General features: G+C 38.7%; 1 protein-coding gene across 8 annotated transcripts in view; it reads right to left on the bottom strand.

Moving 5' to 3' along the window:
- The window catches only part of marchf8 (membrane-associated ring finger (C3HC4) 8), a 190543-nt gene that overhangs the window by 64905 nt on the left and 102901 nt on the right, over positions 1 to 22737 (bottom strand). The window contains exon 1 of one of the 8 annotated variants that reach the window (XM_030155631.1): positions 18370 to 18879. The exons of the other annotated variants lie outside the window; for them this stretch is intronic. Within the exon in view, the coding sequence (XP_030011491.1) occupies positions 18370 to 18399 (30 nt within the window). The 5' untranslated portion in view covers positions 18400 to 18879. Of the gene's footprint in view, positions 1 to 18369; positions 18880 to 22737 lie in introns of those variants that run through there. 8 annotated transcript variants of the gene reach the window in all.

Raw genomic sequence — 22737 nt, 5'->3', positions numbered from 1 at the left:
GGAGTGAGTGAGTAATAACTAGTATTAGAGTATGTTTAAATATGAGAAAACATCAGATTAACTGCATTAAATATGTTTTTATTTCCTAGTTTTCACATAGTATATCAGTAAATACATGTTTCTTTGCTTCAAAAATGAAACACATGGTGTCCATCTGAGTGAACATTTTTGTAACTCCATGAAAAAATTCGTTCATGAAAAAAAATTGCAGTGAAAAACTTGCATTGTGAGGAATAAAAATGGGGAACAAATCGTGATTAAGGTTCGCATAATTCATGCATGAAAGGGTTAATCATGCAATAGTTTGCTATACTATGTTATAAATAAACTTTAAATTTAGATGACATTTAGTCTAAATAATCTATATTATTATGGATGGAGGCAGAAAAGTCAGGTGTAGATTACTGCACAGTGAGAATTTTATTTTCCTTGGTCAGGATATGTACAGTCAGTCCAGCTTGGATTTCCAAGGCTGTAAATTAATACTGAACAAACAAGAACTCAAACTATGAATTATGAAAGAGCTGCAGCATCTGAAACCGACCACAATGAACATTTGACAGATAAACAGTACCACAGTGCTTCAGTTTCAGCTTCAGAGTTTGTCATGTCTTTTATGTATCTATGTGTTTTATGTTTATTGTGATTGTCTCTCACAACTCACATATTTTTTATTAGTAAGTTGTTGATTTTTTTTTTTTATTTTTAGCAATTACTAGAAATTTCAGGTGACCCCATTTGAATTCCAGGCGACCCCAAGGTTGAAAAACACTGCTACACAGTATATGGACCTGACTGTGTGACAGACCATTTTTCTTTATAATAATAATAAAAATAATAATAATAATAATAATAATAATAATTTCTAGTATTATTAATCGTAGTATGCACCCTTAAGCCACCACCACCGTCCCTGCTGCACAATCATCATCAGTTTGACCCCAACATGAGCTGACAGTGTGGCAGCAGACACTTTTATCATCATATTGTATATCCACAGAAATACTAAAAAAAGCTGCTGTATCAAGTTGTGGCAGGTATAGTTCTGATTCATGATCCGTCTGCTAATGAGCACAGCAGAGCCGCAAAACAGCCTCATGAGCTGCCTGGCATCTTAAGTTGGTAAATCTAGTCCTCCTGGCAGAAGACGAAAAGAGGACAAGCTGGTTATGTAACAAAAGTCCACCCTCCAACTCGGCCCATGTCACAATATTTGTATCATTAGTCAGGAACACAAACAGGCCCACATTAGTTGCATTCACAACCACCAAGTTTTGTTTTGAGGCTCTAATGACCCTCGATTCTTGCTCTGTGTTTTGGGTTTGCATCAGTCTCTCAGATAAACAGCCTTTGGGGCCCTGAGCTTCAGTCAGTGTTGGTATGAGAGCCTTGTACGGTTTTTAATGAGTAATCAATCACCGTTATACAACAGCAAGTTCACACAGAGTATCATGGCTGTGGTACTTTGGACAAAAATGAATTCAAACCGAACGCAACAGGACGGTTTCTCTTTATAAACACATAAAGACACAAACAGAGAGACTTGAGAACTCAATATACAAACTATGACCCAGAGGAGCACACATATGAACAGCAGCTGAATGAAGCGTTACTACTGCCAACCGTAAATTAACCTCGTCAGAAGAAACTCATGAACCATAAGGAGAAACACTTAAAAACACCAGTGTGTCTACAAGACATGCTCTCCATTCTTAATTACTTCAGCACTACACTTGTGTGCTAGCTGTGACTAGTTGCCATGGTGATGGAGGACTTTGAGCCAAGCCTCTCCATCACTCCCCCTACCCCCCAATAGATGCCTGAGGATATATAAGAAACAGACCAACAGTCACATGTACGTCTACGCAGTCGTGCTGAATGCTAACTGAGATATAACAGCGTGTCTGAATATAGGAGCTCAGAAAAACAGTTTCCACTTGTACTCATCAATGAGGGAATAGCCTACATGTTTTGTGGTTTCTCTGAAGATGTGCTTAGCAAAAACTCCAGGAAATGTGTTTATATAACCATGTTTACTGTTAGATTAGAAAGTATTCAGAAGCATTTATGTGAAACAGATACAAGACTACTGAAAAATGTTATTGACTTAACGAATTTCATATTTATTCTTAATTATATAAACACGTTTAACCTATTGAGTTTACTTCACCGTTACAGTTGATGACACACTAAACCTTTTGTTTTATTATGAAAAGAAACACATACTTTATCCATTTACTACACATTAATTATGCACTTACTAACAGTTAAAGAAGGTGTATGCCATAAAAAAAAAGACCTTAATACAAGCATTACCGAAATCCCAACATAATTACCTCCGCCAAGGACCGGCGGAGGTTATGTTTTCATCAGGGTTTGTCTGTTTTTTTGTTTGTTAGCAAGATAACTCAAAAAGTTACAGAAGGATTTTTTAAAATCTTCTGTTTATTGGTTTTTGTTATTTTTTAACATATGAAAAAAAAAAGAACAGATCCGACGTATGATACAAAAGCCCAACACACAGACAAACAACAAGCAGAACAAATCCCCCCTCCCCTGGCAATATCCCCTCCGAATCACAGGAAAGATAAAAATAAACAGTAAATAATACAAAATAGAAGTACAAAATTCCCACTTTAAATGCTAAGAAAAAAAACAACAACAACTGTATAACAAAATACTTAGTCAAGAGAAACATGACAGATTGCACTATTAACATAGATCAGAAAAGGAGATCATGTCTTTTCAAAAGTGTTGGAGGCTCCCGCTAATGTCAAACAAATTTTTTTCCAGTTTGAGAAAATAAAGTACTTCCTTGATCCATTTTGAGAAGATTGGTGGAGATGAGGATTTCCACTTTTACAATATAAGCCTCGTGGCCAATAAAGTTTGTTAGCAGAGGTAAATTTAAATGGAGCATGTACAATGCCAAACAAAACAGTAAAAACATTAGGAACAATTTTCTTTCCTATTACCGTTGATAAAACATCAAAGATTTCCAACCAGAATTTATTTAAAGATGGGCAACCCCAAAACATACGAGTATAATCTGCTGTAGCCTGTTGACATTGAACACATAAGGGAGACACTGTACCATATATTTTGCCAGTTATGGAAGGATTTTGATGAAATTTTCAGTAAATGTTGATACTGGCACAAGGAACAAATGATTAGGCCTAAATTTTGGTGGTGATGGGGGACTGATCTGCCTTGGCGGAGGTCTGTGCTCTCCGAGTGCTTTTACAGTTTAAAACATTTCCACACCAATTCCATGCTACATATTTAAAAACTGTACAGGTTAATCCTTCTGGTTTAAAAATATTACTCCTAATATAGTAAGAAAAAGTAGGATAACCTGGACATCAAAGAAAGGGCATCTGCAATAGAGCTAGAGCTGGGAATATTTCATGTACAGGGTGGGGAGGCAAAATTTACCATGAACATTTAGTTGTTTTTTCTCAGCAGGCACTACGTCAGTTGTTTTGAAACCAAACATATATTGATGTCATAGTCATACCTAACACTATTATCCATACCTTTTCAGAAACTTTTGCCCATATGAGTAATCAGGAAAGCAAACGTCAGAGTGTGTGATTTGCTGAATGCACTCGTCACACCAAAGGAGATTTCAAAAATAGTTGGAGTGTCCATAAAGACTGTTTATAATGGAAAGAAGAGAATGACTATGAGCAAAACTATTACGAGAAAGTCTGGAAGATACTATTAAAGAAGAATGGGAGAAGTTGTCACCTGTATATTTGAGGAACACTTGTGCAAGTTTCAGGAAGCGTGTGAAGGCAGTTATTGAGAAAGAAGGAGGACACATAGAATAAAAACATTTTCTATGATGTAAATTTTCTTGTGGCAAATAAATTCTCATAACTTTCAATAAACTAATTGGTCATACACTGTCTTTCCATCCCTGCCTCAAAATATTGTAAATTTTGCTTCCCCACCCTGTAGGTATAACTAGTTTCAATTCTCAGATTCTCAGAAGTGAAAAAAAAACATTTTTTTCTGTAAGCAAGTAAAAATTCTATATGACATGATTAATATATGACATGAGACTGAAAGTACACAAACATAATGTCAACTGGCCACCAAAGACAGACAGAGCTGACATTTTATCAGGACACTGAGAAAGATCTATATTACATCATTTCCTGACAACTTGACAAACTAAAATGTCAGCTGCAATCTTATGGCCATTATCTTTATCTTGTGTTAATACACCAGCTTCATGCCTCCTCACCTCACCAGTGTAATGCCAAATGTTCAAGATGTGTAAAGCCATAAACAAGTGCAACAGGAGCAAACAAAAGTAATAAAAAAGACCCGTTTGGGCTCCAAAAACAGGCACGAATATCTTAGTAGTAGATTACATCCAAGCAGCTTTTTCATTTCCATGTCACTAACTCTTCAGTGACTTCAATAGTGTCACACAGTGGTACAGACACTGTCAGTGGAAATAATGTATGTAGCAAATCAATTGTCAGATAGTGGAAAAGGATCAAAATTGAGTTTTACAAGAGAAGACAGCTGGGGGAGACAGACACAGCAAAAAAAAAAGAGAAGAACAAATTGATGATCCTTGCCTTTAAGCCTTCTTTCTTGGTCAAATATGGAGTAACAAGTACGTCTCCCCAGACTGAGGGTAACAAGGCCACAGATGGATCAATGACTTTCATAGACAGGACTGATTAGAGGAGAGAAACTGAGGCCACACGATAAAGAACGTCCTTGCTTTATTTCTTAACCCATTTCTCTAAATGTCCTGCCTCCCCTTCCTGTGTTACCTCCAAGGTCTGGGAGTCACCTTCACTGGTACCGTGGCAGCGCACTATAAAAGGCCTTATTCTCTGGGCTCATGCATTATTCTGATAAAGAAGGATTCAGGTTTCACAGTCCACTGTGCCTGTCTTTCTCTACCTCTCCTGTGGGTCTGTTAGCAGGCCCAGTCTTTGATAGCACAACTTTTAGACTGGACTCTGAAGACTAGAGCTTGTAAGAAAAGGGAAGCTTAGAGTATGGCAGCAGAGGCGAGGTCACGAACAGAGGGAGCGCTCTGTTCTCGGCCCGCGGGGATGAGGACTCGGCTCTGTTTTATGCAAAAAATCTGAAAAGATAAGACCTTCATGAGTTTAACTTCTAGCATGCTCCTTACTAAATCTTCAAAATAACCTTTTCAAACTTTGCTGAACCTCAAATCTTACCTTCTCTTCACTTGGCATCAATGAAAACTTTATATTTGATTTTTTATTTTTAATTTTTTTTTAAATTCTGCAAGCTTAATAGTTATGTTTTTTCAAATAAACTCTGCTTTGATTCATTGGCTGTACAATTCTAAACATGGAATTTAACCCATAAGGACCCAGCGTTACTTTTGTGTCAGTTCCCAAATGAATGTTTCTCTATTTTTAACCATCCTTAAGTGATTTATCACCATTTATTGTAATATTATCCTCTGTATTTTGTGTTTTTTCTGTGAAAATCGTGTATTTTCCTTCATTTAATTTGCTAATCATGTGGATGTTCATAAAAGCTCAGAGTAAAGTTGAGTCAAATCCGTCAGATCTATCATTAATTGAACATAAACCAAGTGTCTCCATCCACTGTCATTGATCCAACTCCATGGGTTTTACTGGTGAATCAATGTTGTAGAAGATGACAGTGTTTCCATGGTAACTATGGAGCCTCTGAACGTCCAAATGGGCCATATCTGATGACCATGAAAAGATGACAAACTGTATTTTACACCAATTATTTACATGTATTGATAGGATTAGTGGATCAACAGGTATTAAACAGTTTACATCAGCAGATGGTTTAGGTCAGTGCTGGGTGTTTTGGTCTTTATGGTTTAATGAATACTGTGTATTTATTACATGATCAAAGCCAATAAATTTGTTGAAAATCACAGCAGTCAGTATCTGGTATGACCACCATTTGCCTGCACCAGACGTCTGACATTGTCCTGGGGGATGTTCGGCCATTCCTGCTGCAAGGCCGTCACCAGCTCCTGGCCATTTATTGGACTTTGAGTGCGTCTGGATACATGTCGCCCCACCTGATCCCAGAGATGTTCAGTGGGTGACAGATCAGGTGAAAAGGCTCAATGTTGTTTTTTCCCAGAAGGATGTAGTGACCCCAGCAGTGTGGGAACGTGCATCATCCTGCTGCAGGATCTGGATTTCTGGGTGGTCATTGTGGACCCAAGGCACAGTGACGCTGACTCTCAGATAATCTTGGCATGGTGTTGTTCTTAAGGTCTGGTTATTCTTCACTTTTGGGGGCATTTTATAGACAATATCAGTCCCAGTATTGTAAGTACAGGATTAGCACTGACCAATGAGGGAAATCACCTTAACTATTTTTCAGCCAATCGCACGGCAGCATACCGAGGAGGTCAAAAATGGTCACCAACATGCCTCGAGCTGTTACCAGGTCTCCTACAGGTTTCTGCAAGTTAAATTTAAGACTTTTTAAGGCTACCTAGAACAGAATTTAACACCCATTTCACAGCCTTACGGGCAAAAAACTGTGACTCCTGAAGTTTAGAAAAATTTATTTACATCAGCAGAGACTGAATATTACTTAAGGCCTACCATATAAAATTTAATACCTTTTAAACACTTTAAGATATTAAATGCAGATTTGTAAATTCCCGGCTTTTAAGACTTTTTAAGACCCTGTGTTACAATTAACTCAGCCAGAAATCATTGCTCAAATAAGTATTTATAAAAAAAATATTTAAAAAATAACTGTAAAGTTTTCATTGATGCAGAGTATATTTAATGTTTTTAATTCTTTTTTTTTTTTTTTGGCGACATGGTGGTGCAGTTGTTAGCACTTCTGCCTCACAGCAAGAAGGTCCTGGGTTCAATTCCAACACCAGTCAATGGGGGGTGGGACCTGTCTGTGTGGAGTTCGCATGTTCTCCCCGTGTCTGCGTGGGTTCCCTCCGGGTACTCCGGCTTCCTCCCACCATCCAAAGACATGCACTGATAGGTTAATTGGTTAATCTAAATTGCCCATAGGTGTGAATGTGAGAGTGATTGTTTGTCTCTATATGTTCAGCCCTGTGATGAACTGGCGACTTGTCCAGGGTGTACCCCGCCTTCGCCCCTATGTAGCTGGGATAGACTCCAAGTGACCCCCGTGACCCTAGTGAGGATAAAGCGGGTTCAGAAAATGAATGAATGAATGAATATTTAATTTTTAGCTAGACATGAGGTCAATATTTCCATTTCTGTCCCCCAGAAATTATTAATGATCAATTTTCAGATCCTGTTATTTATCAATGTACAGAGTTTATCTAGCTGATATTGTAACAGGTTAACTGACGGTACAAATATTTTGTAAAAAGAAGTGTAAATCCAGCCTTTTGCAGTATCACAATTTTACTACAGCATCAACATATGTTCTACTATGTTCATATTTAGACATAATCAGTAGGAGTTGGACAAAGATAATCAAAAATACTAAAGCTTGAAAGTTGTTCTGAAGTCCTTTAGCTCCCAGAAAACACTATAAATTCAATCCGTTTTTCTACCGAAGATGTGAAAAGTGACATGTTGTACTTATTAACCCACAATAACTTTTTCTAACTCTAATTAAAGCGGAGTTTTATTTAACTGAATTTACTACTTATAGCATGCAAATTCTGTGGTGTCAAAATCACCAGCTTTGCTTGCCTGCCATCCACCTAAACCAACCTCTTCACAGCCACTGAGAACAACAAAACGTAACACATTATTTATTTAGAAGTTATGTTTCCTCTGTGCATAATCTGCAACTGATTACTTAGAGCTGCAGGAGGTGAAATCATGAGGAAAAAGAAAATACTAGAATTAAATACACATCCATCTACAGCTCTCTCTTGCTAGTTCAAACTAAAAGATTAAATATAAGTGGAGACTTTTCCTAAATGTCTGCATTGAAAACAGTGTAGTGCAGTAATGTGAAGTCCAGATTGTATTTGATCAGTGATTTTTGACTGTAGCTGTCAATCATGTTGATATTAAACTGTCCTTCCTGTGTACAACAGCTGTGATAAGCAAAATATGAGCATCATGGGGGACATTGTCAACAGGCTGAAACATTAGCAGTGAGTGGAAGTCTCATGTCCTCTCAGTCTACTTAAATTACAATACTTTGAAAGGGAATTGTGTCATTTTTATACTCTGACAAGGGCTGCAGCTGTTGATTCTTTTTGAAGTCGAGTATTCTACTGAATATTTCAGCGATTAATCGGATTTCATCATAAAGCCGTCATCAAGACTCATTATTATAGACTACAACAAATGCATAGCCTGTGTTCTAAACAGGACTGCTGTGTTTCCATTAGCAATCACGTTAAATTGGCTAATATTAGGCAACTGTTGAGTGGAAGACGGGCTTTTACCTTACACAAATTGCATGAGATTCTCTATTTTTTTAAGTTTGAAGTGATCCAAACTTTGGACACCTTTTGCCTTTTGCGGACAGTCTCCTCACTCTCTTCCATAGCACCAACTTTTTGACTGAGTCGCATGTGTCACTGATTACAGTCTGTGTAGAACACGATCCCTGGGGGGAAATGCAAGTGACTACTTAAACGAATACTCGTGGTAAAAAAAAATGATTCAAGGACTTTTTCTGCTTGAATTACTTGAGTACTTGTTGCAGCTCAAACTCTGACACTAAAATCTAAAAAGCACTGTCGCTTTAACTTTGAAAACTGTATTTACAGTGTTATAGCAGAATCTCTGCTTATGCTTCATTCATAATTTTAAAGACAGAAAATCATAATCATTTGGGAATGAAAAAACTCTCACAGAACTTTCAACATAGCCATGAGACATATAGTCCCAGTTTACAAATGAAGAAAGGAAAAGAAAAACAAAAAAAAAAGATTCTCTTAATGATGGCACGGAATGGACAGTGGCCTCATATAAGACATGGTGTAATTATGAATACCATTTCATCTAATAAATAAATATTGAAAATACAATAAATATTTCAAACCACATTTTAAAGTCTGCGAGTAATATTAATACTGAAGTCATGGCCCATCTAATCTGCTGACCTCAATTAACTCAATCATTCAGTGTTCTGTCCAAAATATTTCTTCTACCCCTTTGTGTTTCTGTCATTTTTTCATCTGTTAAAGAAATAAGCCTCTTAAAAGTCTTGATATTCAGTTTCCCTGAGCTGTCTTAAGACTTAAGATCTATTGTAAATAATTTATATCTCATCCAGTCTTAGCTTTAAGTAACTCCCCATGTTTCATGTCTACGATACCTGATTTATATCTAATAAACATGCTTTGGATTTGGTTGGACCTCACAGTTCTCCTCAGTCTCATAAACCATTGTACCATGACTGCCAGCAGGACGGAAACAAAGGGTTTTCATCTATCTGTGAAAAGCTGGTGAAACATTAAGTAAAGCAGTTCAGAGATTGAATGAATGAATGAATGAAGTCACTCAAATGTGGGTGGAGACCAAAGGGGAAAAATGAGTGAATATAAATATTATAGGTAAAAATTTTAAAAAGTAAAATATAATTTCCTACTAAATTCACTGTATCATCTGGACCCAAACACAAATAAGAGGAAAAATGAGTGAATGCAGGTTTAACTTTAAATAGTAAATGTGTCGGTGTTGCTTCATACTTTAGTCCAGGACTCACAAACATTAATTATGAAGAAAATAACTGCAAACTGTGTGTCTTGTGATTCCATTTCACACCTGCATCATGTCCAAGGTAGAGCAAAGTAAAAAAATGATTGGTGTTTCAGGTCAACAGCTTCTCAAAAATACAAACTCAGACCTTAAAGCGCCACCTGTACCGAGGACACCAAAACACAGAAATGAAATGAGACTGTAATGGGGTTTTATGAAATAGGTCGGGGTCGCAAATGAGAAGTGTCTGTAAAGCTTCAACATTCGGCTCATTTTGTGTGATAAAAGATCCAGGCTATTTCAGGAGGAGGACAGGTTCGCTTAAAGGTGACCCAGAGAAAAACGAGGTCTGTCAAAGTGGAAAAAAAAACAACAACCCAAAACTAAACTAAAAACATCCACTTTTTAAATAATCAGCCCTGCGTGGTGTTCTTTTTTCTGATGTATTTGGACTTAGGTTTCGTTTCTTTTGTTTGGCAGTTTACATAATGGACTTCTCCTGAATTACTCAGCACAATTTCCTTGAATATCTTTCCCACAACTGCCGGAAAACATGTGTGGACATGCCATTTCTGCTCTGCAAGGGAGAAAGCGATACTAGTACTGGTGACACTGAAGGAGTGACAATAACAAGTCCATGACTCCAGACTGAAAACACAACACTGCTAGGAGTTTTATTCATGACAAAATTGGATATCAAATCCCTTATTTGTCAGAAACAAAACCGCTGCCTCCCGTGGTCACATACATATTAAATGTTTATGCCTGTAAATGTATTCACAACCAGCTTCAGCCCTTGGGTTCTGCACAAAAAAGGAGGACAATGACCCTCTTGAAGTCAGACCAAAACATAATTAACAAATAAGTGAATTTATCAGCCCTAAAGTCAATCATGGCCTTACATAATCAGCTGTAATAACAGTCTGTTTCCAGAGGCTAATAGAATAACACACAGGAAGAAAACTGTACTTTTTTACTGATAATTGGTAGATATGTGACCACAACCCTATTTTGTTAACCAGAAGGCAGAAAACTGTGTAGCAATAACAGCGACAAACTAAAACTGGGTCATAAGGAAGTTTTCTGAGAAAATGGCCTCCAACCAACAGAAACTATGCTTATTTTCCAGTGTTTACCGATGAGATATTTTTACAGAAATGAAAATGACTTTGCTACGAAGTGCTAAACACAAATCTAATCGGTTAGTCCGTTTCATAAACTCTGTTCCCTGAATGCTGCATCAGTGCTGTAGGCCCAAAGAGCTGTTTTATGTGACAGTTTGTCTACTGAAAGCACACATTTAATCATCTCCTTACACACTGCTGACATCTTAACAATGAACAAAGAAAGGCAAACAAATAGATTACAAGAAAAACAGGCAAAGTGAGAAACATTACGTATGAGATAGAAAAGGCCAAGACAGGATAGACAGACAGCAGTAATGAGCTGATTGTTGAGGCAATTACATCGGTGTGTTGAATGGATGAATTTATTTTTGGTTTTACATCAATCATTGTTCTCAGTACATTAATCATAATAAACATAAATACCAAAAAAGGAATAGGCTAGAAGCAAAAGCTTATTTTTTTGCCTATCCTTTTCACCTAACACACTGCAAACATCAACTTAAATGTGTACAGCAGCGAGCATTCACACCATGAAAAAAAAACAAAAACATATCTCCCACCTCAACTCAATATTTCTGAATAATTTTAAACTTAAGGTACTTTTTTTTTTTTTTTTTTAACTTTGCCGAAGGAGTGGATGACTTAAATGCATCATAAGGTCCATTCCATAGTTTCACACCCACAATCTCAGTCCATCTAGACTTCACATTTGTCCTCACTTCAACCCACTCACACATATGAAAATCTCTGAAATTCGAATTACTCTCTCTTAATTCCAAGAACCACGCCTGGTATTTGAGACAATACTATTTTTATCCCTCCTGTTCGACAATCTAGAACAGTTTTAATGTAAAGAGTGTGTATAAATCCCTCTTCCTCTTATATTCTTTCTATCTGACCTGTGCAGGTGTGGTGTGTTTACTTTTCTATTCAAAAAAATGCAGTATCACTTCCTGTTCACCACAGTTTAGTGATGTGCAGTTTCTTTACTTCTCCTTATCTGATAACTGGAACTGGAACGTTATGATTTCTATACAATCTTCACAGGCTGATAGGTTTCAGCCATAGTGGTCATCTGACAACAAACGGCAGTGAATACAACTGAAACCATGTAATAGCTCTATTCTATTTGTTTTGTTGTTGTTGTTTTATTGCCCAGTAGAGCTGCAACTCTCACACCAGGGTCATTTGTGCTGAAAGCAACAAACACCATCGCTGGATCAGAGAGGCCATTGAGATACAGAAACGTGCGCCAAAGACAATGAACAGGGATGGCGGCGCATACACCTTGTCACACACCTGAGATGTGGTCCTGGAGACGACGTCAGACAGCAGGGGGCATAAACCCTCCCTGCTGTCTGACAACCCTCCTGAGCAGCCTGTAAGACATGTCACAGCAACATTATTGTGACACTTCCAACGAAGGCTACAGGAAGTAGCCGAGACTAGTAAAGCAGATAAACAACTACCCCTGTCTTAATAAATGAATCACCTACCATAAGAGCTGCAACTCATCTTTCATTGTCAATTAATATTTCTGTTTATTTTTAATCCTCTGTAGTAAATGTAGTAATTAAAATATCATATAATATATTGAAATATAATGTATTCAATAGCATAAACCTACTATGTAATGAAAAATGCCTTCACAGCTGACCAGCCTGCAGGTGAGTGTATACTATAAGTATGACTAAGAAAGACATGATTAGATTGCAAACTTCCCTGGAAGGTTTTAATGACAATTATATTGTTAAATGCTTATGCTATTTTATTATTAGTTTAAAAAAACAACATTTTAGTTCGATCACGAAATACTGTATTTACTGTAAACTGGATGGTTGCTAAAAGTCAGTAAACATATCCAGCTCTCTCTGACTGCACAGATTTAGGAAATCCTTCCCACTGGCGAGAGCACTTCTGCAGAGTAAATGCAGTCAGAGTCAACATCATGTCAGCTTTCACTTGACATGAAGCCATGAAAAGGCTTTACATTGCACGGGTAGATTTCATTTTCAGACTGCTGGGAACATTTTATGTGTTGTGGTGCTGGTAAAAAAAAATGAAGGCATGCATGGCTGCACTCTGTAAACTCGCACATGCATCTTTAATTCAAGATGTCAGTGTGACTTTTACATGAGCGCTGTGATGAAAATTACAGTTAAACAAACAATTTCACACGAAAGTAGGCAGTCACCTCCACTATACAGGGCACTGTTTGTATCTGAATAGCAAAAACAAATGGCATGTGCATACTATGATCTGCTTAGTGTAAGTCATTCTGCCAAATACAGCCTAAAATCATTTTATTTCCAACAAGTTGCAGTTAACAAGCAAACACATGATCTGACAGAAATAACTGAGATTCCTCTGTGTGCCATAGCCTTGGTTTCTAACAGTGATGTGTCTGAAATCATATAAATCAAAATGCCAACAATGTCAAGAAGGGAGTTTAAACATGCTCATCAGCTGGCATGCACAAACATGCACACAAACCCAGAAAAAGAAGCAATATTTGACATATTTCCCTCCACCGTGTATCACATAGCTCCCATTTCCTCAGAGGTCAGAGTCGCATAAATGCAGCAAACACAATATGAACCATCCCCGACAAAGACGTCCAGCAGGAAGCAAGTTGGCCTTTATGTGGCTTCCTGTCCCCTTTAGCGTCCAGTGACCACTTAAAAAGAAAATGAAGGCTGACTGTGAGCTCTGAGTGGGCAGCTGGGCAGGAGAGCAGAACCAGATGAGAAATCTAAAGTATGCACAGTCACAACAATAAGTGGAGAGCTCAGCTGACCACAGACATTTAAATGAGACGTAGGCCGGCAGTGTCTGGGAGGCAGAAGGGTCATGGACTTTTTTTTTTTTTGGGGGGGTGGGGGGGGGGGGCAGGAAAAACACCGATTTCCTATGAAGCAGCTGTACATTTTCTAACATAACGATGAAATATTGTGATATTTTTGACTTTACACAAGAGACTCTAAACAAGACAAAACAAAGCATGAGCTCAGCAAGTTACAGCCCCTACAGTATCAGCCTGCAGCATCAATGTGTGTGTTTACGATAAACCTAAACCACAAACTGAAATGCGAGACTGCAAGAGATGCAGAGCCTGCCCACAGACACTGTCGGTGCACAAATGTAGACTACAGCTGTCTATGTGCAAACCATAGAGTGCATGCCTATAAAAAAAATGACATAGTGAACCCTTTCACTGGTTTAAACAACAAAATTGTAAATGTAATATTGCCATCACCATGTATGCGTTTTGGAAAGTGTAAGTGACCATACCACATCTCTGAAATGAAGCTAATGTGGAAGTATCTTAAACTTCTAATGCAAAAAGCCCTTGGTTCCTTAGACTTACATTGGACTTCTCTCTTAAAAAGAGTCAATACATTTTTTCCATGAGTCATTACGGTCTCATTTGTTTAATTTGGAACCTCTAATAAATGATCTGGTACATCTTTAAACTGCTCCTTTGTCTCTGATTGAAAAGAGGCTTCATTTTCTGACATGTCTGGGTTTGATTAACAGGTCCGTATGTGACTGTTTGCTTCAAGCCAGACGTTCTGAGTTTCTGTTCATTAAATAAAACACATTTTGAACAGACAGTTGCACTGCAGTTGTGATTAAAAGGTTACACTAACAAAGCCAAAGCTCACCCATAACCCCATGAACCCACGCCCACACGTTTTGGCCAAATATGATCACCTACAGTTCCAAAAAGCCAACATGGCAACGTCCAAATTGTAAACTACTGGGCTCCGAAATGGCCATGTAGCCAGTGGGTGACATCACTATTCTTCTGTCCAATGATTATATACAGTCAGTGAGAGATGCTCATCAAGATAAGGCTATAGCGAATGATATGAAAACACTGACCACACCGCTAATTAGCAAAGGCTACATTTCAGTAATTTCAGCTATTTACATAATGTTAACACACTGACATCTGACAACAGTAATGTAAACTTCCCATGATGTATGCACACAAATTAGCAAACTGGCACGCTAACAGGCAATACTGACTGATTGCTCATATAAGCTAATGTAGCTAAGTAATGCTACCAGGATAAATTGTAATTAAATATCAGGGAACTGCATGAAACATACGAGTAACAATATCTTTTTTTAGAGAGCCTTCTTAAGTACAACTACAATAGAGCTGTTAGTCAGTAAGAAATTATTTATGTTAAGTAAACTGAAGCTTAAGAAGGGTATGTTAGCAAGCAGTTAATGAAAGACCTGCTAAGCCAACTCTTAGCCCTAAAATGTCACTAACAGAGGAGCATCATTGTACTTATAACAGGGTCCACATGAAGTCAATGAGACCATAATGTCTCCTAGAAAAATATGAACTCAGTACTTCTACAAAGCACAATCATCACAAGCGTTAAACCACATTTCAAGATACGTGTGCATCTGTTTCAAGCTGCTCTTGTTGCCCCTGGTGTAAAAGAGCAGGTCAGTTAGTGAATACCCTCCACAGCAGGATATGAGCTTGTCATTTCACCTCTACCACCTCCTGCTTTATCTGTCCACATCATTCTTAGAACATAATCACATCAGTATGTCTAAACAGGATGTGGTGGAGGAAAGATAGTGACTGTTCTATTAACATATTGAGTTTGCAGTGGTTGTATAGGTCCAGACTAATCTATATCAAACTGTAGCATGACTATGAGAACCGAGTATAAAGTAATGAAAGTATGGGGAACTACAGTGAGATGCAGATCTGAGGAAAAACAGTATTATGAGACAGTCGTTTGGGCTGTACTATGAAGTGACGACACAAACAGTGTGGTGTGACTGTTCAACAAAGAGACCGTGAGATCTTATGATACACTGAAATATTTTGAGACTCAGCAACAAAGCCAGATTTCCTCATTAGCTGCACTTCGGGTTGTACTCTTCCACGTAACATTAGTCATTATTTATGGCTAGTGTGAAAAAGTCAAGCTACAAATAATTAGTTCAGCGCTGTGTATCTCCTAATTAGCCTTGTTATTAGTGTGTGAACCCTCACACCCTTGTGATGAGATCCTTCACGCTGCAGATGTAAAGAAAATGCTGACAGAAAAAGAGTTGCGATAGATGAGTGAAGTGTTGGCCAAGCTTGGTAGATAACAGTTGCTATAAACCACCAATTCTGTGGAAGATATATTTCAAGTTATAAAGGGACTCAGAGTCTGTCGCTGACTTCACAAGCAGCCTGCGGCCTGCATCTACTGAGCAGCTCCTTTTTACAGGAGCTAACAGCACTTAGCAGCTGTTTAGAGAGACATGAGCCCAAACTCCTGTTGGGAATTTGAAAACCCTATCTGAAATGGAGCAACATGTTAAAACCATTTCATTTTTTATTCTTTTAACTTTTAGCACCGAGCTCGCTTAACACTAACAGTACTCGGTATTGTCGAATATTGAAAACACGCTCAGGGGCCTAAAATGTGAGCTATTTTTTGGAATACATAATGAAATAAAAATAAGGAGCAGAAGGAGAAGCAGTGCAGTTATGATGGAGATAAATGAAACCATGAACTACAAACTCTGAGGTGAAGTTCAGCACTTCCACTTCTCTGGACTTCTTTCTCTTCCCCCTGTCTCTACATTCCTCCCCCACAACAGGTTTTAAGCTCTGCCTTGACATGTGACTGCATTAATCTGCCTTCCTCACCCTCTCCCCTCCCTCTCCACAGCTGCAGATTTGTCACAAAGCCCTGTGATTTGGTGCATCAGTCGATGATCTGATACGCTAAGCTGTGGAAAGAGAGAGATGTGGGGAAAAATGTAAAAATGTGTCTCTGCAACTGACATCTTGTGCATTTGTCACAAGTTTTCTATCTGCGAGTAAATACTAACCATCCCCGAGGAGGACAGTTGACTACAGGAGCTGCTGACTCTTTAGACTTTAACTTAGTCAATAGAATCAAATAATACCATTGTATATTTCTGCAAACCATAGTTACTACAGTATGATGTCAGCATTTCTTCAGGTATAAATATGTTTCATATCAATATTTATACTTGTGTCTATATCACCATTACAGTACTCCAACCGCTGATGGCACTCTAAAACCATCTCTCAAGGAAATGATGTTTACATTACAGGTCGATCAATAGTGGATTTTAAAAGCCAATTTCATGGTAATAGTTCACGAGCGGAAGAAAAAGGAATCAAAGCAGGAAAAACTGACGGTGCTTGACTTTATTAGACACCAGAATAGATTAGATAATCTATTTAAAAGACAAAAATCCATATGGGACATTTGTTTGTTTGTTGACCTGCTGTTTTCTGTCAAAGTCTGTATTTCCAGTGGTTTAGACTGATATTGATGAAGAGCCACTATCTAAACCAAGTTCTGCCAACAGAAAAGTTTGTTTAATGACCTATCAATGCAATTTAAATGATCAAATCTAACACCTGTTCACAGTATACATTGATTTTAACAGTTCAGTTTTATTCACTGGGGCCCACAAAGATATGATAAAACATCATCCACAAAGTCTTTTATTATATTTATTCCAAAATCAAATGGGCCCAAATTAAACTCCAGTGGATCTGTATTTTGTACATCTACCATCTATCCAAACCACCTCCTGCTTTGAGGGAATAAGTCTAATAAGTAGACAATATTAAATATGCGTATTTGCAAAAACATAGGCTACAATGGCAATATTTCTGACTTGTGACTAGGCTTTTGATGAATACAACTATTCTTTCCACAGTGTTTTAAATGTAAATGTATGAATAAATATTACTACGAAAGCAGACGAGGAACCTGAGGAGACTACTGTACTAAAATATACTTAAAAAACGGAAGCTGTAAAATAACTGTGCTTATAATAACAGAAGTTCAAGTTCATGTTTACATCCCCCCACTCATCCTGAACAAAGGGCAGAAGCACCGGGGAAAGTGGGTCAACCTTTCACACCAAAGAGGTGGCAGATGCTCCCAACTCGCAGTACAAACAAAGATGTACAGTATAGCCCTGCACGCATCCGATGTAAAAATACATAGCTCTCCTGGGTTCTCCGGAGATTGCAGTGATTACAGAAAAAAGCGCACAGAGATACACACACAGGCAAAACAAATACAATGTAACCAGCACAAACACATCTCCAACCCCCACTGACAGCTGACTGTAATGCTGTCTCTGCTCATTTTTACCTCTATTTATCCATTCCTCTCCCGAGTCTCGCTCTTATACCCACACATACATACACGAATAGACAAAACCACAGATTCCTGGCAACTCTTTCATCTATGCCACTGCAGTAGTGGAGCGATTTGCCATCACCACGGAGACAGAAGGCCTCACCATAACAACCGCTGAATGGAAACCACGGCGAGCCCCCCCTTCTCTGGCATTAGCGTCGTGTTTTCTCTTCCAGCACCTCAAGTATGGATGATGATGCATGGAGATGTGAGGGTTTTTAAAAGGGTATAAAAAGGTGTGCACACCCCTGAGTGGGAGCTGCAGTGCTACCCATGCCCACATGATCACCAACAACAAAAACAACAACATAAGCAATCGTTTAGGGTAAAAAAAAAAAAAAAGAAGGGAGTCTGTACCTGAATCTTCATCTTCCAGCAGGAATTCATGACTGGATCCTGAAGCCACCCCCCTCCCCACCTCTGTCACACACAAACACACACAATCACACACACATACACTCTCACACCCCCGCACGCAGACAATGGTTCCTCAGGGAGGTTACATGCCCCCTTTGTAAATCTCCGAGGTGAACAGAGACGAATAGGGAGAGAGAGAAAAACAGGAGAGACGGAAGAGAGCAAAAAGCCTTGGCAAATACGGAAGTGGAGCCGCAGCAACAATGTCAGCCGTCGCCGTGGTGACTGCAGCTACGGCACAGACACAAAGACAGACAGGGAAAGATAGAGATGGCAGAGGGAGGGAGAACAAGCAGCTGCCCTACATTTTCTTCACACACACACACATGCACACACACAGATATAAACACAGCGGCTGTGCTACTGCTACTGCTGCTGCTGCTGCTGCTGCTGCTGCTTGTCCAGGCTTGCTCTTCCCTCTCAGCTGCAAAATCACACACAAATACACACACACAGTCAATTGGGTGTTGTAATCCCATTGGCCGAGCCGGCACTTCCTCCAGCTGATCTTGACGAGAAGTGGGGGGAGGGTCAAATTGCTGCTGAATCATTCATGAGAGGGAGGTGTTGTCCTTTAAATAGACTCTATGGGCTTAACCTGAGCACGCCTCCCCCTAACTCTCCTTAAGCCTGTCCCACAAACACCGCTTTACACACAAATGCATCAGTCTGGCATTCAGGCTCCTAAAAGCAACCATCGCCATCAGCCAATCAGAGATACTGTTACTCCCAGCTTCCACAATCCTCAGCAGGCACTGAGGGATGTGGAGTGGACCAGAGACGACATAGGGCAATTTATTACACACTTCCTCACAGCTGTATTCAAGGGCAAAGCCAGAGCACCATCACTCATCACTGTGCACTACTACAGGCTGATGAAACCGTTTTCAGAAAACCAGATTCATCACTGTTCATTTCATCTGAATGGCACCTCATGGACAGCAGCAACTACAGATGAAATCATTCATTAATTAAAAAAAAAAAGTGAAGGAAAGTAAATTCTTTGCTTTAATACTAATATACAAACTAATTTTGCTCTTAAATCCACATTTTTCTTAGTCCTTAACATGTATATACTGAATTACTACCTGTGTTTTATGCTATGCAACCTGTTCACCCAACTTTAAGCCATTTAAAGGTGCATTGTGTGGGATTTAGTGGCATCCAGTGGTGAAGTTGCAGATTACAACAGATAAAAACAAACTCAAAAATACATGCCCAAGGAACCTTGTTATAGCCAGTGTTTGGTTTGTCTGTTCTTGGCTCCTTTAAAAACATGGTGGTTCAACGTAGTGGGGTCCACAGAGGATGACCCCCTCCCTCTGTGGACATAAACAATTCAGGGGGAAATAAGAGTGATCCACTCCACAGGTTATTATCTACTGATGAAACCACTATCTTCCATTTTTTTCATATAGATCCCCTGAAATGCTACACTGCACCTTTGGAAATAGGCTTATTTTAAATGATGTAATCAGCATATAGTATAGATTAACCCACAAGCTATTTGTACATAATTTATCAAAGGCAATCTGTTCCTTTTTATTTGGTTTTAACAACCCTGTTCCCAAAACTAACAGTGTACAGGGCTGTAACTAAGATTATTATAGTAACAATCGTGTGTTAAAATGGCAGAAAACTGGGGGGAAATAACACTTATACGTTACTTTTAGCCAATATATGTTCCCTTTACCAACAGTGATGTGTTCAAGACCTTTAATAATGCATAAAACTTGATTATCAGATATGAGATTAAAAAAATGCCACCTTTGAGAACCTGGGAAGGGTGAATTTGATTGAAATACATTGTTTTACTGAAAATGATGAACTGATAATCAAAATAAATTATGTTGATTATTATTTCTGACAATGGACAATTAATCACTGTATCTCTGATGTTGGTCCCTGCCCCCCATAAATGAGATAAACACACAGTCATCAAACATATTGCACTAATTGCAGCTCATTAAATCCCACTAAACACGTTCACAACAACTCAACACCCACTGGCTTTTACCAGCAGGTCACAAAAACGTTGGTGTGCAAAGAAATCCTAGAAGACTCAGCTATGCAGAGTTTTAGGTACAGGTTCATTGATTGTGGGTATTAACGTACTTTGAACAGGGGAAGAGTTGGCCCAAGGCAGTGGAGTAGTAGTGCTGCTCTCTGTCTCCACACTGAGGAAGGATCAGGGCCTATGTATTGGCATTTCACTAGCCTTGAGTAACACTGCTTAAAGAGATTTGAACTCTAAATACAGTCTTGCTGCAGCCGCTCTGGGCTTTCTCATGGACTTTGGCCAGTTAGCTCAGCAAAAAAGGCTTACAATTACAGCGCAACAAAAACAACAGCCATATTGTATCTCAGCATTTAACACTAAGGAAAATCCCTCAGTGAGTATTTGATCAGGTTCGTTTTCTTTCTCGTACTTTAAATGGAAATTTCTTTTGCACGCAGCGAGTCCGTGTATAAACCAGAGCAGCGTCCAGTAGTTAAGTGTATGATGTTGGATCCAGGCAACAGTTTAAGTAATGAGGCAACAGCAGGCAACAACAGGGTGCATGAGCTGCTTTTTTCACTGTGTAAAAGGTTTGGATGAGTGGATCCGGCCTCCATTCAGAAATCTGTGAAGGTAAAGGCGATGCTTCCTCAACAAAACATCTTCAGTTGTGTTATTTCAGCAAATCATATGACTGCATGTTTTAAGCTCCTAAGACCCAGCTATGTTTGTGGGCAAGAGTTTCACAGCTTTATACAAAAAAAAACCCCAAAACTGTCCACCGCAATGGACATTCCAGAAAACTAAAGAAAACTGCATCTGAAAAAAACTGTTGCATCATGATGTTTCCAATATAGGCAATTATTTAATTTACTTTCCTGATGTTTCCTGGGTCTCAGGAGGTTAAGAAAGATGGACAACACTGTAGTCAACAAGCAGGACTGAAAAGCCAAGCTGAGATGTGAGAGAAATCAAATTAGCAAAAATCATCATTGTCCATAGCATGCTGCGAGATTCATCACATCTGTCACCGAAGTCCTTCTAAAAATGCTGTTAATTCAGATTTAGTATTTTTGGAGAGTGTTAATGAATGCCGTTTCCCACAACCTGACACGATCATACAGTACATGAACTGCCATCAGCTTGACAGACTAAAGCCGGTGGAGTGGCAGAAGAGATATAACTCACACAGCAGAGATTTAATCACTCAAAAAGTCACAAAGAAACTCTGTAAAAGCTGTACAAAGCTATGTCAGTGTACGATAGCGATAACTGAAAATCACATGAGATGTTTTTGGCTGCCTAAAAATATGTTGAGTCTATTTCTGCTGGAAATCAGACAGGAACAACGAGTGGGATGGTATTAATTTGCACAATGACTGTCTCTCTATACACTCTTGTTTCTGGTCACTTATCAACCAAGCTGCTAATCTTGCAGTGCAGACAGAAAGCACCACTATAGGGCTTCTTTAATGTAAAGATAAAAAATAAATAAATAAATATGTGGATTACACAGTAAACAACAGCTGCTGTACTGATTATGGCCTCTGTCAGTAAACATTCATCATTGCTAATGCATGTACAATAGTCTCATTACCAGAAGCATTCAGCCTAAGTGAGCTAATACTAAGGCAGCGGGAGCGCATGATATATATAAATATACACATGAGAGCCCCGAGAGGTGAAGAGATGCAATCAAGAGCTGAATATTGGGCGAAATGTTAAAAAAAAAAAAAAAAAAAATGATGGAAAAAAGGAGGGGACAGAGGGAGACAGAAAGAGGAAAGCAAGAAATCTGACAGTTTGATTTTTACTGAGGGAGAAACTTGTCAGATATCCCACTGGGCGTGAAATTGAGCTGTAATAGTCTTTTCAGTTCATATTCAAATACAGTCATGCATACTGATAACTACAACATAACAGCATGTCTGACTGCTGCACGTTTCAATCAAATCTACCTCATATTAAGAGAATGAGACAACGGCAGAGAGGGGAATGAAGAAGGCGAGAGATGGGCTGTGAAAAATCAAACACAAACTCCGAAAGACTTCCTTATTTTACATTTACTGCATGTTGAATAAGTGCACGAGCCTCTATCTGCTGTAACTACATGCATTTCTTTGATCTGGAGCTTTGCCTTTCATTTACATATCTTTATGTAATGCAGCTGAAGAAGGGTTCAGGGGCTCTTGGGATATGATCTCCAGACCAAAATACAAAAACATGAAGTGGGACATCAATGCGGCACCTCGACCACTGCACAATACCATCATTCCTCCATCCGAAAATAACAACTGACTGATGCAGCA

Source organism: Sphaeramia orbicularis, chromosome 15 (assembly GCF_902148855.1).
Source record: "Sphaeramia orbicularis chromosome 15, fSphaOr1.1, whole genome shotgun sequence".
NCBI classification, from domain to species: domain Eukaryota; kingdom Metazoa; phylum Chordata; class Actinopteri; order Kurtiformes; family Apogonidae; genus Sphaeramia; species Sphaeramia orbicularis.
The sequence above is the reverse complement of the archived record's forward strand: the minus strand, read 5'-3'. Positions and strand labels throughout refer to the sequence as shown.